The sequence below is a fragment of the Dipteris shenzhenensis genome, chromosome 8 (assembly GCF_047967505.1).
Source record: "Dipteris shenzhenensis isolate YYH24624 ecotype China chromosome 8, Dip_SZ_1.0, whole genome shotgun sequence".
NCBI classification, from domain to species: domain Eukaryota; kingdom Viridiplantae; phylum Streptophyta; class Polypodiopsida; order Gleicheniales; family Dipteridaceae; genus Dipteris; species Dipteris shenzhenensis.
Window position 1 is genome coordinate 9,441,550 of NC_141603.1, and position 17,488 is coordinate 9,459,037.

General features: G+C 41.6%; 1 protein-coding gene across 2 annotated transcripts; it reads right to left on the reverse strand.

Annotated features, from left to right (window-relative positions):
• Window positions 1–7,734: 7,734 nt before the first annotated feature.
• Window positions 7,735–10,491, reverse strand: LOC147899070 (putative pyruvate kinase, cytosolic isozyme). 2 transcript variants are annotated; one of them, XM_087378506.1, is made up of 2 exons: window positions 10,361–10,491; window positions 7,735–8,562 (listed from the first exon to the last, which is right to left on the reverse strand). In XM_087378506.1, the coding sequence occupies exons 1-2, from the start codon at window positions 10,361–10,363 to the stop codon at window positions 8,038–8,040; spliced, it is 528 nt and encodes a 175-aa protein (XP_087234632.1). In that variant the 5' UTR covers window positions 10,364–10,491; the 3' UTR covers window positions 7,735–8,037. The 2 variants fall into 2 exon arrangements, with proteins under 2 accessions (XP_087234632.1, XP_087234631.1); XM_087378505.1 differs by having other exon boundaries at window positions 10,340–10,491.
• Window positions 10,492–17,488: the final 6,997 nt, after the last annotated feature.

A 17,488-nucleotide genomic window follows, 5' to 3' on the forward strand; every position in this document is an offset into this window, starting at 1 on the left:
ATGCTCGGGATAGTACAGCCACTTGTAATGATGATACATATGCCTTTTTGATACATATGCCTTTTTGACTTGCAGTTATGATCCTTCCACGGATGCATCAGCTTTCAGTGTCAATGAAACACTGAATACATGGTATTTTGACAGCGATGCCTCCAAGCATATCACTTCTAGGAAGTGTCTCTTCACTTCCAAGAAGTGTCTCTTCACTTCCTTGCATCCACCTCCCGTTGGTAAGAAAGTCACTTGTGCCAACAACTCGTCATATTCAGTTCGTGGTACAGGAGAAGTTGAGCTTACCACCATTGATGGCTCAGTTTTCAGACTTTCAGATGTCTTGTATGTGCTTGGTATCACCAAGAATCTCCTTTCAGTGTCCACTCTTAACAGGGCTGGATTTCAAGTCATCTTTGAGAATGACAAATGTGCTATCCGAGACAGAGAAAATGATTATGCCTTGAGATTATCTGGTACTCTGCTGCGTGGGCTTTTTCAGCTTGATCTTTTTTAGAAAAGAGCAGGCTCTTGCAGTTTCTACTCCTGCTACTGCCATGCAGAATGCAGAGTTATGGCATGCCAGATATGGCCACATGCATTACAACAGCTTGATGACACTTCAGAAGCACTCTATGGTTGATGCATTGCCACCTCTTGAAATACCTCCTCCACATGCCTGTGAAGGGTGCATTTTAGGCAAGATGCACAGATTCCCCTTCAAAAAGGATGGTTCAGTTAAAGCTGTCAGAAAATTACAACTTATACACAGTGATGTCTGTGGTCCCATGAGGACTCCATCATTGAGTGGTCATCTCTACTTTGTTACTTTTATTGATGATTACTCCAATTTCACTTGGGTCTTTGGGCTGAAGCGCAAATCAGAAGTGTTCATGGTGTTTAAACACTTTTCAGCCATGGTTGAAAATGAATCTGGACTCAAGATACAGACATTGCGCACAGATAGAGGTGGGGAATACTTGTCTGCAGATTTTGATGCTTTTCTGAAAGGCAAGGGTATTGTGCATCAGCTCACAGTGAGGCTGACCCCTCAGCAAAATGGCAAAGCTGAGAGGAAAAATAGAACTCTTATGGAGATGGACAGATGTATGCTGAAAAGCAAACACATGCCTCACAAATTCTGGCTTGAAGGTCTAATGTGTGCCAACTACATCTTAAATCGGTCTCCCACTAAGGCTTTGAAAACAAAAACTCCCTATGAATTCTGGAATGGGAGAAAGCCTTCAGTGGATCATTTCCGTGTCTTTGGATGCCTTGCATATGCTCATGTGCCAATTGAATTTCGGCATAAGTTGTCAGATAAGGCAATTAAGTGCATATTTGTTGGGTACAGTGCAGAAAGCAAGGGGTACCGTCTCTACAATCTTGCTACACGCAAGATCATTGTCAGTAGAGATGTGATATTTGCAGAAAATTCAGCTCACACTCAAGCTGAATTTCATATGCCTTCTTTTTCAAAGGATGTTTTTGAGGGGTTACTACCCATTGCCTTGGGTTCCCCTGCTGATATTTCTGATGCAAATCAGAATTTACAGCCACCTCCCAATGCTCCAGTTCAGCCACAAGATGTCTTGCCACCTCCACAGGCAGTGGAACAGGTGGTTCAGCAAGAAATTGCAGACATACATGCAGCAAAAACAGTCCCAAATTGGCTGTTACAGACTCTCACGGAGAGTAAGATTGATGCTCCATCACCTGGCAGGACTCGCAGTGCAGTAAGGCACATGGAAGGTGCTAATTCAATGGAATCATCATATGCAGGTACTCTTCTCGATGAGGAGGAGCCTGCAACATTCGAAGAAGCAAAGAACAATGTGCATTGGATGAATGCCATGCACGATGAATTGCACTCCATTCAGAAAAATCAGACTTGGGATGTCGTAGACTTGCCACCAAGCAAACATGCCATTGGTACACGATGGGTTTTCAAGGTGAAACGAAAGCCAGATGGCTCCATTGACAGATACAAGGCAAGGCTGGTTGCCAAAGGCTATGCTTAGAAAAAGGGCATAGATTATGAGGAGACTTTTGCTCCTACATCCTGGATGACCACCATCCGATCTGTTATTGCAATGGCTGCACATTTTGAGTGGAATGTTCATCAGTTGGACATTAAAACAGCCTTCCTAAATGGAGACTTGTTGGAAGAGGTTTATGTCAAACAACCTCCAGGCTTTGAAATTTCAGAAAATGCACTTCAGGTATGCAAGCTAAATAAAGCTTTGTATGGGTTGAAACAGGCCCCTCGTGCATGGTATGCCAAGATTCATGCCTTTTTGACCAACAAGGGGCTGCACAATAGTCCTACTGAGAGCACCCTCTACATCAAGAAGGATGGGGGGGAAATTTTAGTCATCATTCTTTATGTCGATGACTTACTGCTCACAGGGTCCAATGAAGATAATATTGCAGATTTCAAAGCGGATTTGCAGACCAACTTTGACATGTCAGATTTGGGGCTGCTTCACTTTTATTTGGGGATCCAGTTCTCTCAAGAGAGATGTGGCACTGTTATGTCTCAGTCCAAGTATGTGCAGAAACTCTTGGACAGATTTAACATGCATGATTGTAAGCCCATAGCCACTCCCATGGAGCCGGGGCTGAAACTCACAATGCATGATGCAGGAGAATCAGTTGATGCCACATTTTACAGTCAGGCTGTTGGATGCCTCATTTATCTCTGCAACACTAGACCTGATATTCAGTTTGCAGTATCTCAGGTGAGCAGGTATATGCACAGCCCAAAAACTATGCATTGGCAGGCAGTTAAGCACATCTTCCGTTATTTGCAGGGCACGAAGTCTTTTGGCTTGTTATTTCCCAAGGGGAGTGACTTGCAGATGCATGCCTACAGGTGATTGTGACACTAGGCAATCCACTAGTGGCAATTGTTTCTTTTTGGGTAAAGCTTGCATTTCCTGGCTGAGCAAGAAACAATCTACAGTGGCTACCTCATCATGTGAAGCTGAGTACACAGCAGCTTTCACAGCAACAATTGAATGTGTCTGGCTGCGTCGTCTATTTGCTGATCTTCATCTGTCATTGGAGGGTCCTTCTCCAATTCTCACTGATAGTCAGAGTGCCATTGCAGTGGCAAAGAATCCAGTGTTTCATGCTCGCACGAAGCACATTGAGATTCACTATCACTACGTCAGAGAGAAGTTGCATGCAGGAGAGATCAGTATGATCTTTGTGTCCACACATGACAATGTTGCAGATATTTTCACCAAAGCACTTCCACGTGAAAAGTTTGAGGCATTTCGCAGTGCCCTGAACTTATATCCGTTTGATGATTAATCATCCTTGTACATGACATTGGCACTGCAGGGGGGTGTTAGAATTATAGATATAATTCAGCAGTGACCAATGTAATTTAATAAGCTAGTTAGGGGCACTTTTCCCTCTTTCAGTTAGTCCACTAACTATGGTTAGTGACTACTAAGGTTTTGTCCTAGTGACAAAACCTTATCTCACTCTTTCAGTTGTAATTCTCACACTCTCATTCTATTGCAACTAAGCTTTCAGCTCACACTCTCTCCCGTTTCTTGCTCTCACTGTTGCTCTCTCACTTTCTCACACTATCTTGTTGCCCCCTTTCACATTCTCGTACAAAAAGGGGTCTCTTAAAGATCCAAGCTAAAGTGAGAGCGGTCAAAAGGTGAGGTCCAATCATCTCCCACATGGTCTTGAAAACCAGTGGAGACATAGGATCTACAGTATAGGTACTTAGTCTTGTAGCTATTTGAGCCCTTGACATATTTGCAACCATTGAGACCCCCCATGCTCCGTGAAATGATGGATAGTCTAAACATAAGATGGAAGTAAGGGAGTGGCACTAGCAGAAACGTGTATATCCCCACTTAACCTCGGGCCGAAGGCCACACTTAATCACTTGTAACACGACACCCCAACTCTAAAGGCGAGTCGTGATTGGAGGTGGTGAAAGTGATTGTCTTCGTGGACCCTAGAAAATCAATGCTTATCCTCTGAATCCTAGCCGAAGTACCCTTTGATATGAGTGGATCTATGAACCAAAAAGGTTATGCACAATAGATGTCTTTGGCCTTGAACATTGTTTGCCACAATCGATCTCATCGAGGGTCCCTGAAACCCTTGATGGGAGTGCAAGATATGGTGCTTCTTAGTGGCTACTATGGAGCCTAGATACTCCTCTGCCTCACATGGATACCGTAAAGAGAATTCCAATCCGAAGAAGCCTTTTTTTTGTAATTACTTTATGGCTCACCACATGGTTGACTGAATTGGTTACTATTATCCAGCTTGTTTGATCATTGGCTACAGAACTTTGGGAGTGATGCTTGGTGTTAATTATTGGAAAATTACTAGGGGTTAAAGGAAAAACATATTTGGGGGAGGCTTGAGTGTGAGGAAGGTATTACCCTTAAAGAAAGACCATAGCCTTAAAGAAAGAGGGATTTACGAGGCATTCGGGATTGGATTGTCCTTTGCATGGACCTTCCATTCTTCTCTTCAGCTTTAGTTCCATTGCGGCTTGATCGGGCTGTCCTCCTACTCCATTGCAGCAGCACCTTTCTTGCTACATTTCAGTCTTCTCAGCTTTCTTGCTTCATTCCAATGAAGCTCGGGTGGTATGCCGACGACGACGACGAGGAACAGGATCAGCCGCCGCAGCAGCAGCAGCAAGAGCAACATCACCAGCAGCACTACCAGCACCAGGAACATCAGCAGCAGCAGAAGCTGCTGATGCCCTCCGGCATCACCATCCTGTGGCCTAACTTCGATGCTATGGAGCTGTTGGGGTCGCGAGCCTTCGGCGACACAGACACACCGGGGAGGAGTTCACCTGCAAGTTCCTGCCCAGCCACCCCGACCATCTTCCTTCCATCGTGGCAGAGCTCCGCATCATGCACCACAGCACGACGCCCCCATCGTCCACCTGCGCGGCCTCCTCACCCATCACCCCTCCCGCCTCGGCCTCGTCATGGATCTTTGCTGCGGTGGCACTCTCCTGCACTTCCGAATTGGAGAATTTTATCATCAATGCGACGATGAACCAAAACAATCCAACGCTCTCTAATTTTTGCATATTCTAGCATTTGCATAAAGCATATAGAAACATAGGCAAGGGTAGAGTAGCGCATATTGAAGCACACGCAATTGCAAAAGTATAGAAGCACAAGCATAAGCCATATACTAGCATTCGGCATGGTTCTCCAAGTGCCAATTTTATCTCTATCATCTACTAAATCAACATATGGAGTATCTACCAATGCTACCTTTTAAATTTTATTAGGTGATCCTCCTGCACTCTACTCAACAACATGATAAATACTCAATTGCACTAGTGCTCCACCACCTCCTGTCCGCACTCCCCCATTGCCATAGTCGCCTAGTCGTGCACAGAGACATCAAGCCTCAGAACGTCCTTTTGCTCCACCCATCCGACCTCTTTTCCGTGCGCCTCGCAGACTTTGGTGTGTCTGCCCTCCTTCATCACCCCTCCCAGAGGTTGTCCGACCGTGTCGGCACAGCTGGCTACATAGCTCCCGAGGTGGTGGCCCAAGATTATTCTTCACAAGCTGACATTTGGAGCCTCGGAGTGCTCTTATACGAGATGCTGAGCGGCACCCTGCCTTGCCCCCCTCCTCCTCCGACGATCCTTGGGATGTGTTGGACATGGGTGACCGGGATGTGCCCTTGGATCGCCCACCTTGGCACCGCATCTCCACGGCCGCGAAGCAGCTTCTCCATGCCATGCTCTCCAAGGACCCATTACGTAAGCCATCGCTTCACTGCCTTTCCAAGCATCCTTGGATGCTCCGGCACCACCCCTCCAATATCACGCCCTTAAAGCCTTGCAGTAGCATGGCTGCAATGCAGTTTCAAGGCAGGAGGGTGTGGAAAATAGGGTGTTTTTTAAAATAGGGTGGTGTATTTTATGCCAAGAAAACAAAAAAAGGCATTGTAGTTTTTCTGCAACCTTTGGGTACAGAGGCCTCTCTTCATCCAGGGGTAACTTGGTAGTCATAATAATGATGACAAGGCAAAAGATACAGCACACATTATCTTCTTCGGACACAGGTGCATGCTCACATACGTATCCAAGTGTAGCATACATATGCAGACCAAACCCACAGCTCCCCTCTGCAGTAAATTTGGACCAAGTTGGCTCAACTAGTGGAAAATGAGGCTTGGAAATACCTAGCAGCTTTGCAGTGAACATTGATTCTTTGAAACGCAGTATGAAAAGGTTATCAAAGTCAGCGCACAAAATTATTTCAGAGATTTCAATGTTGACCTCTCTAGACTAATAACACAGGCGAGCAAAAGGAGAGGAACTAGGTCAAATTAGTCCTTTGGAGAGCAAATCCGATACCCAAGCCATGATCTCCTCGGCCTGAGCTGCACTCACTCCATGAGGTGGGGAGGCTCACTCCTTGGAATTAGCTCAATGACGTGGTCCTCTAGAGTCTTTAAAAGCATCTAGAAACTGAATTTTTCTTGATCTGGAGAGTCCAGCTCAACTTTTATTTCATTCTCTTTTTCTAACATAAATCATGTAAGTTGAAATGGAAGACTTAATAAATTTTCCAACGGAAATATTGGATACAACAGGAGTAGTCCCTCCTTTTCCCTTAGCAACAATACCATGTTCTCTTCAGCTATGATTAAAAACAAGTATCTTTTGAACATCTTGAGATGTACTTCTTTCAGATAGAACTAAGGCATCCCGAAAACTACATCGTTTTGTTCCAAAGGTGAAACCATAAAGTCCTCGTGATGCACATAATCCTGAATATGGATCCTAAGGTTTCCAATGAGCGGTGTCGTTGATATTGACTGTCCCTCGAAAGATCTGTCAAGTATCAAGGGATTGCCCTACCTCTTTGACCTTAATTCCTAACCACATGGCTAGGTCATGAGAAATAAAATTATCTATTACTCCAATATCAAACAAAAACAAAACGTTCTGACCTTTGACTTTACCCCACAAGAGACAGTTCTCTGGCCTTTGGATTGGCAACTCCCCCCAGTACATCCAGGACTGCACCCACCAAAAGCTTTAGTGGTTCTCTTGGCTTTTCCTAGTTCTTTGAATTCTTGGATCTTTCAGGACAGACAGCTGTTAAGTGTCCTACTGTCCTGCATCCAAAACACTTTCCCTCTTTTCGGAAGGTCTCGATCTGTTCTAAGGAAAATTTTGACTTTCCTTTATAAGGCTTTCATTCCTCCCTCGGCTTCAGCCGCTCAAAGCCCATTTGACTTTGTGCAGATATCACATCTTCTTGATTGTATCTCCATTCTTGCTTTTTAATGATGCCCATAGTAAATCTCATTTCATCAACTCGACTATTGAAGCTGAATGCATCACATCTCAAAGTTTAGCCTTAACATCAATACTAACTTAGGCGTGAATACTAGGTTGTAAACCAGCCCTTGCTTCCGAAGCTGAGTCTTTTTAGAAACATCTTTGAAGGCGGTAATCTGAAGATAAGCTGACCAAAAAAGTTGGTGGCAGTCTACCAAACATGTGAATGCAATTTCGAGGTTTGTTGCTAAACATAGAAGCTCGCACATACAAATTACCTCAAATCGAGAATCTTCCAAAGTTTTGAACACTTGTAAAGAGCCATTCATCCCATAAGTTACTCACCCACTAAGTCTCCAATACGTATTTGCATTAGAAAAGGGCCACGAAACCTTGATAGGAATCACTTACAAAATCAAATGCCACAGAAATGTCGATTCAACAGCCCAACCACAAAGGAAAAAAATCTGTAAGACCTTTATGCAAAATACTACGTTCCCAACTGCATTACCCTTCTATTTTTGGCATATGCTCAAACTGGCTTAGACACTTAAACTTCCAAAAACGGGTTCACATATGACACAAGTTATGGCCATTTAAGAAAAAAATAATAATTTCTGCTATGGACAGAGATCACACTGCACAGACATGATTCCAGGACCAGAGAGCATGAAGGCTTCCATAAAAGTCTACGAGCAAAATAGCCCCAAAAACTAAAATCAACACATTCAAACCTAAATAAAACATTTGACGTAAACAATCATATTAAAAAGGGCAAACGTAGGAAAGATTTGTACCTCTGACATGAGATATATACTCTTTGCATTCTTGCCAAGTAAATTCCGAACAGAAACAAGGTCTGAACCTTTCCGAACAAAAGAAAGGGCGATGATATCTATCTTGTTTGGCACACCCCAATTCGAAATATCATCCACATCTTTATCAGTTAGAGTGGGAAGATCGACAACTACCCCAGGTAAATTGACATTCTTTCTCTCACCCAATACTGCTGTATTCTCACATCTGACCTTTACAGTCCCGGCATCGGTGTCACATGACAAAACAGAAAGAGAAATTGAGCCACAAGCACACAAAATAGTACTTCCTGGCGTCACGTCATGTGCTAACTTCTTGTAGCTCATAGTTATCATTTTGGAGTTGCCCTTCGGGCTGTAATCAGTGGAGATAGTTAACTCTTGACCCTCAATTAGTTGCACAGGCTTACCATTCTCCAAAAATCCAGTCCGAATTTCAGGACCCTGCAATCAAGAGCCCATAGCACAATACCGGGAGTCAAAAAATAGCTTATGAACAAAACGATGGCATCTTGAACTTCATGAAACCAAGAGCTCAACTTTGCTAGATTAACTCCTGCGGCATCCACAGCACAGCATAAACATACTTTCTCCATTTACAAAAACATTCACAAAGATACTACAGAAATCAACACTTGCCCTAGAAGGACTGAAAGAAATCACTGTCTTCATATTACAGATAGGTCAATGAAACTAAGCCTCGCTATCTTTTGTGCCAGTAATTACTAATACCATGGACCAGAATTGCTAAATTGTTTCATGGGAACATCCAAGAGTATGGCATTGCCATCAGAGTTTTCCTGCAATGTTACAAGATCTGCAATGAATGCTGCTAACACACAAAAAATCCTCTCTCATTTTAAGACTCTGGTTTGAAGACAGGATCTACTTAGTTCAAGACTGCACATATAAAATGTTTGTGTCACAAAGACGAGAATTACTTTCCAATGTAGGGCATATGTCACACTAACTTGTGCCTGGGTTCAGGCAGAGTTTTTACTGTAAATAGATCTTTGGAGTGATGTGGTCAAACATGTCACACAATGTCAACCATGTCAATGCATCCTTATAAACTTCCAGCACGTTTGTTGCAGCCATTGCCCTATCCAAGAGTGCTCTGTTAGCCTTAGGCCTCACCATCAAAGATAAAAGGGCAAAAATCTCAAGCAAGTATCCTTACATGGTGTAGACATGTGGCAGCCAAGTATTCATGCATAATACAAGGCGCATGAGCAGACAGCCTAGCCTGCCTGTTGTTCAGAAGAGGCCTGAGCTGTCCAGTGGAACTACCAACTTGTGTGGAGCTGCTGACCTGCTGTGTGGTGGTGAATTTCTTCTTTAGGGTTCACTTTCTTCATATGTAAGTAGTCCTGTTAGTAGAGTCATTCACATGTTTTAAGCTGTTAAGTGCTCAGCTCTTTTACGAGCTTGTAAACGCACAATAAAAATCTGAGCGCCATCTTAATGATGAGTTCTTCGTATCCTTTTTAACATTATAGTGACAATTTATATCACTTGTCTTGCCAAAATAGCTTCCACTAGATGAGGCTACTCCACTATATATGAGCTCAAATATTCACATGATGACTTTTGTAGAGAGAATTAGGAGGCTCTAGTCATGCTGATCCATTATCTGCCACAAATGCCAAGTGTCCAATGGACAAGCACCACCTACATGGCAACAAAATGCTTCAAATTCAAAGCGATGTAAAGTCAAAAGGACACGGGAGATTCAAATAAAAGTAAAGCCTCAACAAGCCTCTCACTAGGGCTGCAAATTGAATCATGGCCTCATAAAGTCTACGCTGGCAGTTCTCTAGTCCTTAGCCAACTAAACCTTCATTTGTTCAGAGCTTCAACAAAATCAAGTTCATGGCCCTTGACAACGAGAAAATGACCACCCGTTTTTGCCAACGCTGATAAAGGCTTTATGCATCGAAGACCAGACGGCATTATGCGCGCAATTTAACCGCTTTAATAACTTACAACGAGCCAGAAATTAAAAGACATCCTTAAGCGATCCCAACACGTTAGAAATTGGGTGAATTTCCTTGCTTCAAACTCAAGCACGTGGACAAACTCCATGGCTGTCGATTGAAGTCTCTCGTTTCGTGCATTTCTTCGGGGTTTTCAATTCCGTTCTCCGACATTTCGTTTACACCATTAGACAAGGACCGACAGTTTGTGCTATCACTACGCTGCTGTCGCTCATCGATATTACCTTCCATGGACGAGACCGTACCATTTTGCACTTCCGAAATCCCCATGTTTTCACTGAGGAACTTCGCAAGCAGGCTTTAAGATCTGGAGACAGAGGGTGGCCACAGACTACGGAACCTCGGCTAGTCCTTCACATCAGCAGATAGGCGGGTGGCCACAGACTACGGAACCTCGGCTAGTCCTTCACCTCAGCATACGCGGCAGCCGGAGTCTTTCCCCGCCAGACCCTCTCTACACTTGCTGTGCTGTTGCTGCAAAGTCTGTGGGAAGGCGAAGAGCTCCATCAAATGGGAAATATCGCGATTCTCCTCCCGTTGCTCACGGTGACGAGAGGAGCTGTCCGGGACATTCCAAAAGGAAAAAGAGACGGAATGTGGAGTGAAAGATGGGGCAGGACGATGCAAGAGCGAGCAGAGAAGGAAGGGGGGCAATGCAAGGTTGGGAGGGTGGCGATGGAGCTATGGCGACGGAGTAGCTGGAGTCTGGACTATTACCATGGTCTTCAATGCTCATCATGATCAACACTTCTCATCATTATCAACACTTCACATATCATTATTAGCAGCACGCTTAGGGTCTATTTTATGTGTTTGTAGGGACTGAAATTTCCAAAATGAAGAATTTGGGATTTCATACGTTGTTACTGCTAGACTAAGTGCACAAAAATACATAAGTCCTACATGTTTGTGATCCAATTGTGTGCAGGTCTAGACATGCCAAATTTCCAATTAACATGTTGAGGTATGGTGCCCATGTGCTTGAGAATGCAATAGCCTTACAACTTGAGCGCCTTGGACCACTGGTGGTTACAAGGAGGATGGGGCATTGAGCATATCTAATTAATTAGTTATTCTATATATCTTAAATCAATTACACTTTTAAATAGATACTAATTAATTATCTTTGTATTATGTTTTCTTTGTTTATAAAATTTTCTTGTCTTTCTTCCAAAAAATATATTTGACATATGTAAATTAGTTAGTATTAGGTTCGTATTAATAGTATCTTCTAGATTAGCTTAGTTTAGAATATTTAGTTTTAAAATATATTTAATTTATTTAGTACTAGGTTAGGATCAGTAGATTAGTTAGTATTAGTTTTAGTATATATTTAATTAATTAGTTATTATATATATTAAATCAATTACACTTTTAAATAGATACGAACTAATTATCTTTGTATTATGTTTTCTTTGTTTATAAAATTTTATTGTCTTTCTCCCAAAAAATATATTTGACATATGTAAATTAGTTAGTATTAGGTTCGTATTAATAGTATCTTCTAGATTAGCTTCGTTTAGATTCATTAGTTTAGAATATTTAGTTTTAAAATATATTTAATTTATTTAGTACTAGGTTAAGATCAGTAGATTAGTTAGTATTAGTTTTAGTACTTGTATTGTAGCACAAATGTTTATAGAATAAATTATGTATTATAATATTTGTGTTGTTCAAACCTAAAAATTACTAATATATAGTCTTTATAATAAAATATATGGTTATATTGTTCTTTAAAAAATAAGATACTTTATAGCAGAAATTTTTAAAAAGTATATTTTTATTATTTTTAACGAGTAACCTGACCCATCTATGATGGGCTAGAGACTCACTCCGTTGGCTCTCAAAGTTGCTATCATCTATTGCATTAAAAAAAATTCAAGGTTTTATTTCTAAATCTCAAACTTTGAGGAATTTTAACAAAATTTGCAAAAAACATATACATAAATACCAACACGCACGTGCACACACACACACTCACACAAAACACAATCTTAAAATATAAATAAATATCTCATAAACTCTCTCTCTCTCTCTCTCTCTCTCTCTCTCTCTCTCTCTCTCTCTCGTCAAGTTGAAGCTAATGGGTGCTTTTTTAATTCCACCTTGCATATTGAAAAGCCAATACAATGTCTATCATGAATTGTGGTACCTAATAACCACATTATACTAACATGCATGATATTAAAACACATCACCTTTCTATTCGCCCTGTTCGCTTGCCGTGATTTCCCTAAGCAAAGCATCAAGAACACTTTCATCTATGTGCTTGCACGACAATATTGTCTTTCTTCTACACATTTGGATGTTTTAAAATCGAGAAATAAAAATATGAAATGCATGAACCAAGATAACCTTGTCCATTGGAAGTTGAATTTGAACATCCTAGCCATGCCCACATCCTTTCAAATCTTCTCTTTATATGATTGAATTGTTCTTGTACCCACCATGTTACAATCCATGTCTTAAAGTTATGGCTATGGAATGCTCTAAAGATGGCCATAGTGTATGCATTTGGTTACCCACATCTTCAAGAATACTAGTGATTTTTTTAATATATAAAGAATACTAGTGAACTAGTTCCCACTCTTCAAAGTCTCTAGGAAATACGTTTGCCATGAATAAGCACCTACCAAAGCCAACATAGAAATTTCAAAGACAAACATTCCAATGATTTTGTAAAGAGTAGATACTGAGTAGAAGAGGTTACAATGCAATGATAATGGAGGCAAGAACAATGTCCTTTGTCATGCATATGTGTTGCACCCTTACAAGCCAACTAGTAAAATCCCCTCTCTTGCTCTTGGATAGTTTTATGTGGCCCCTTAAAAGATACTCTCATGATTATCTAGTCATTCAAGTTGTAGGTACAGTCATCCAATGCAATTTTGGTGTTGTGGATCACAAAGTTGGCTACAACATTATGAATGGAAGGAGGAGCTATGGACCAAAGAAAAGGATTAGAGGAGGAGCGGACAATAGAGCAGTAAGCTAGAGTAAGAGTACCATAGAGATAATATCTCCAATAGAGAGTCCATCATCGCATTGATGAAGAGGGTGGGGCAGATTTGGTGTAGGTGCAAATGGGTTGGGGAAGGTGAAGCATGGGTCAAGGGAAGGGGGGGAAGATGGGTTGTGTGGTCCTCTATGAGAACAAGAGCCAATGGGAGTTTTTCTCATGAATTCCTACTGACACTTGAGCATGGCATTGGCCCATAAAAGGAGCACTCCGATTGGGTTCACCTCAAATCCCTCCCTAATCCGAATAAAGATTAGGAAAGACTAATTTGGGGCCCTTTTGAGACCCCACATTTCCCCTTATGGGGTATAATTCCTGATGCCTATAGGTGATACACACTATAATGGTTATCTTCTTGTTGTATCAATGTCCACTCTAAGTTTCATCTTATTCTTGAAACGAGTTACGTCAGAAAAATCACGGATTTTGAGAGGGATTAAACAAAGTGAAGTCTAAGATATGATGGCCTAGTGGTCTTATAAGATAGTAGCCATCTCTGTTTAACTGATCCTTCAACATAAACCTTTCCATATCTCCTCCATATTACCTCCATATTATAACAACATGGTTGTCTAGTACCCTAATTTTGGTTCCAGGGCATTCACTAGGATACATGGGCATCTATCTCAATGTAGTGTGCTGTTCTAGCATGACCACATATCAAGTCATTCAAAGTTTCCTAAGCTAGGTCAAAATCTATCTGCATTTTGCAGCAGCTCACATTCATCTCTTTGTGTCCCTTGACACAATAAGGCTTGCAATGCTCAAAGCTCTTGTAGTAGGCTGGTATGTTAGGGTCTTGAGCAACAATTCTTAGGTACATCTATATCTACTCATTCAAACAAAAGTAAAAAATAAGTTGAAAACCCTACCTTCAATAACATTCACTAAACATGCAATATCCTTGTTTGAAAATATGTTAAAGCTTTCCAAAAATGGACTTCTTGTACATTAAATACGTTAAAACTATAAGAAAAGACAAAATAGATTAATCAAAGTAGCAACCTTATCGTTTTGACCACTATGATGGTTTCTAAACCATCAAGTTGGCTCCTTAATACACACAAATTGTTTGAGTGTCCAATAATTTAGCTAGGTTGGCTATCCAACCTAGCTATCTTGCTATTACTACTATTGGTTGGACAACAAGCTGATCTTTTTTACCATTGGTCTAGTTTCTAAACATTTGGCCTACTTATATAGGGCAAAAATTTGTGATGTTTCAACCATTGGGCTGGTTCCTACCAATAAGCTAGTTGGATTGGTTGGCCAAGTAGCTTGCTCTTACAAATATCATATCGGCTAGCTAGGACTAGTGCCACTCAAGCCTTATTGTTTTGACTATAGAAAGAGTCCCTAAATCATTGCACCGATTAGATAGGGCTAGTAAGCTTATTTTTCTAATTAGAGGGTTGGTTTAGGCCAATGATCGGGTTAGTCCCTGAACCGACCTAGTAGTTAGCCTAAACCATCCTCGTGGTCAAGCTTGCTTGCTATGTCAACAACCGAGCTAGTTGTCTTGCAAAAGAATACTCTCTCTCTCTCTCTCTCTCTCTCTGATCACAAATGATGCAAATGATAATTTTTTGAAAGAAAAAGAGATGTCAACTAACCACATTGAAGGTTTGTCCATGTGCTACTCACCTACATTTTAAATGCTCACCTATGCTGTGTTAAGCATATGTACAATGTGCTCATGGTACTACTTGCATCCCATCCATAGCCTAAATGTGTCCTTCTTGTTTAGAAAAATGCTCATGTTATTTGATCAAAATAATGTCACTATAGCGATGACTTCCTCAAGTAGGCTCTCTCTCATTTTCTTGCATCGTTTTTCATGTAAGCTTCTCACAATGGGCTATATTACTTCCACTCAATGGCCGATTGTGAGAGTCACACTGGTCCTATTGATGGAAAAATTCTCAGTGTTGTGTGCCCAATCCATTTTGTTTTTATCTACTAATCTTGCCCTCTTTGCAACTCATTGATCGAAGTTGTGCACAACTTCCACATTTCCTAGGCCATCTTTTAAGTAAAAAAGTAGAGTCTCTTGTTTGGGCAACTATTAGGACGTTGGTAGAGTTGTCACTCAATGATTCCTTAGGTGCTTGGTAAAATTTCTGAAGAGACAGTCTTGTAGCTACATGAATGTCTTGATGTTGTTGCTTGGAATGCTCCCACCAACTTTGACACCACATCTTGTGCTCTTCACTCTGACTGAAACCTTGAATCATGCATCAATTGGCTTGCTACTCTACAAGGATCCATTTTCTAAGGTTTATTTCTCCCTCTACAAATATTGAAAATTTTAATATTTTGATATTGTACAATTTGTGACCTCCACCTTTCCACTTCCTCTTGTACCTTGACTATGTCTTTCAATTTTACTATCCCTAGTAAATTCTCTTGCACCAAGAAAGTTGCATCAAACTGTAATATACCTTATTTTAAGAAAAGTGATATGAGAAGAGAGACTAGCTAGCTCATGAAGAGAGAAAACATGGAAAGATGATGATTCACATTGAATAAAATGCTAAAGAACCCCTTTGTGGTTATGACAAATCTAAATTGAAGTGCGTGTGGAAGGTGAAAACAATAGAAGAATAGAGAGGGGGAATTTATGAGAGTGCTCTCAACGGAAGCAAGAACGGAAGAAGGAGAGAGAGAGACAAAGAGCCACACAAGTTTTGGTGGGTGCAGAACCACCCTAATCTTCTTTTTCATTCATTTATATATGTGTTTGAGTATTGTACATAACCGGGGTAAAGGCACAGTGACCTTTAACCCCCACAACCTCCCACTTAAAGGACAATGTGCCTTTAAGGGAGAACAACCACTGAGCATACTATCCAATGCCCATCAATACACGACAATACTCAAACCGCTGACTAGGTAGACTCTTAGTCAGCATATCTGCAGGGTTATCATCATCTGTATGAACCTTGACAAGCTCTATGCGCTTGTCCTCAAGTACCTCCCTGATGAAATGGTACCTGACCTCAATGTGTTTGGTCTTTGCATGAAAGACCGGATTCCGTGCTAGCTGAATAGCACTCATGGAATCACTATGCAATGTCGGTACACCTGTATGAATCCCCAAATCTCCCACTAGCCGATCAAGCCATATAGCCTCCTTGCAACCCTTTGTGGCTGCAACATACTCAGCCTCTGTGGTAGACAAAGCAATGCACTTCTGTGCGCGAGACATCCACGACACTGCACCACCTGCAAAGGTGAACACATAACCAGAAGTGGATCTCCTACTATCCACATGCCCTGCATAGTCTGAATCTGTGTACCCAAGTACACGCATGTCTCCTTTACCAAAGCAAATGCACATCTCCTTGGTACCCTTCATGTACCTCATGATGCACTTAACTGCCTCCCAATGCCTCTTTCCTGGATTAGCCATATACCGGCTAACAACTCCCATTGCAAATGCAATGTCTGGTCTAGTAGCTATCATAGCATACATAAGACTCCCAACCGCTGATGCATAAGGAACCTTGGCCATCATGGCCCTTTCCTCATCTGATTTGGGACTATGTGTATGACTCAGTTTCACATATGGAGGCAATGGAGTACTCACTACCTTCCCCCCCTCCATATTGAAACGCTGCAATACTTTTGTAACATACTCTTTTTGTGAAAGCCAAAGGAGTTTCCTACTCCGATCACGCGTGATGCGCATACAAGGAATATGACCTGCAAATCCCAAATCCTTCATATCAAAGGCCTCATGCAACTTGGCCTTTAATGCATCTAGCTCATAAGTATTCTTGCTAGCCAATAGCATATCATCCACATATAGTGCCAGGATTATCAGGCTACTATCCTTAGCCCTCTTAGTGTAGAGGCAGTGATCAATTTCACTCCTTCTAAAACCTTGGGACCGAATGAAAGCATCAAACTTTTGATACCATTCTCTAGGTGCTTGCTTAAGACCATAGAGACTCTTCTTCAGCTTGCAAACTAAATGCTCTTTGCCCTTTTCTTCAAAGCCTTCTGGCTGCACCATGTAAATTTCCTCATGCAAATCCCCATGCAAGAAAGCTGTCTTGACATCCATCTGCATAAGCTCCATATCCTCTGATGCCACTAGTCCAAGCATGCATCTAAGTGTGGTCATCTTCACAACTGGAGAGAATATCTCATCAAAGTCCACACCCTTCTCTTGCTTGAACCCTTTAGCGACCAAACGGGCCTTGTACCTAGGCACATCATCACCTGTGACCTTCATTTTGTAGACCCATTTACATGGCAATGCTTTCTTTCCATGTGGCAAAGAAACCAAGTCCCAAGTCTTATTCTTCATAAGTGAACTCATCTCTGATTGCATAGCATACTCCCACTT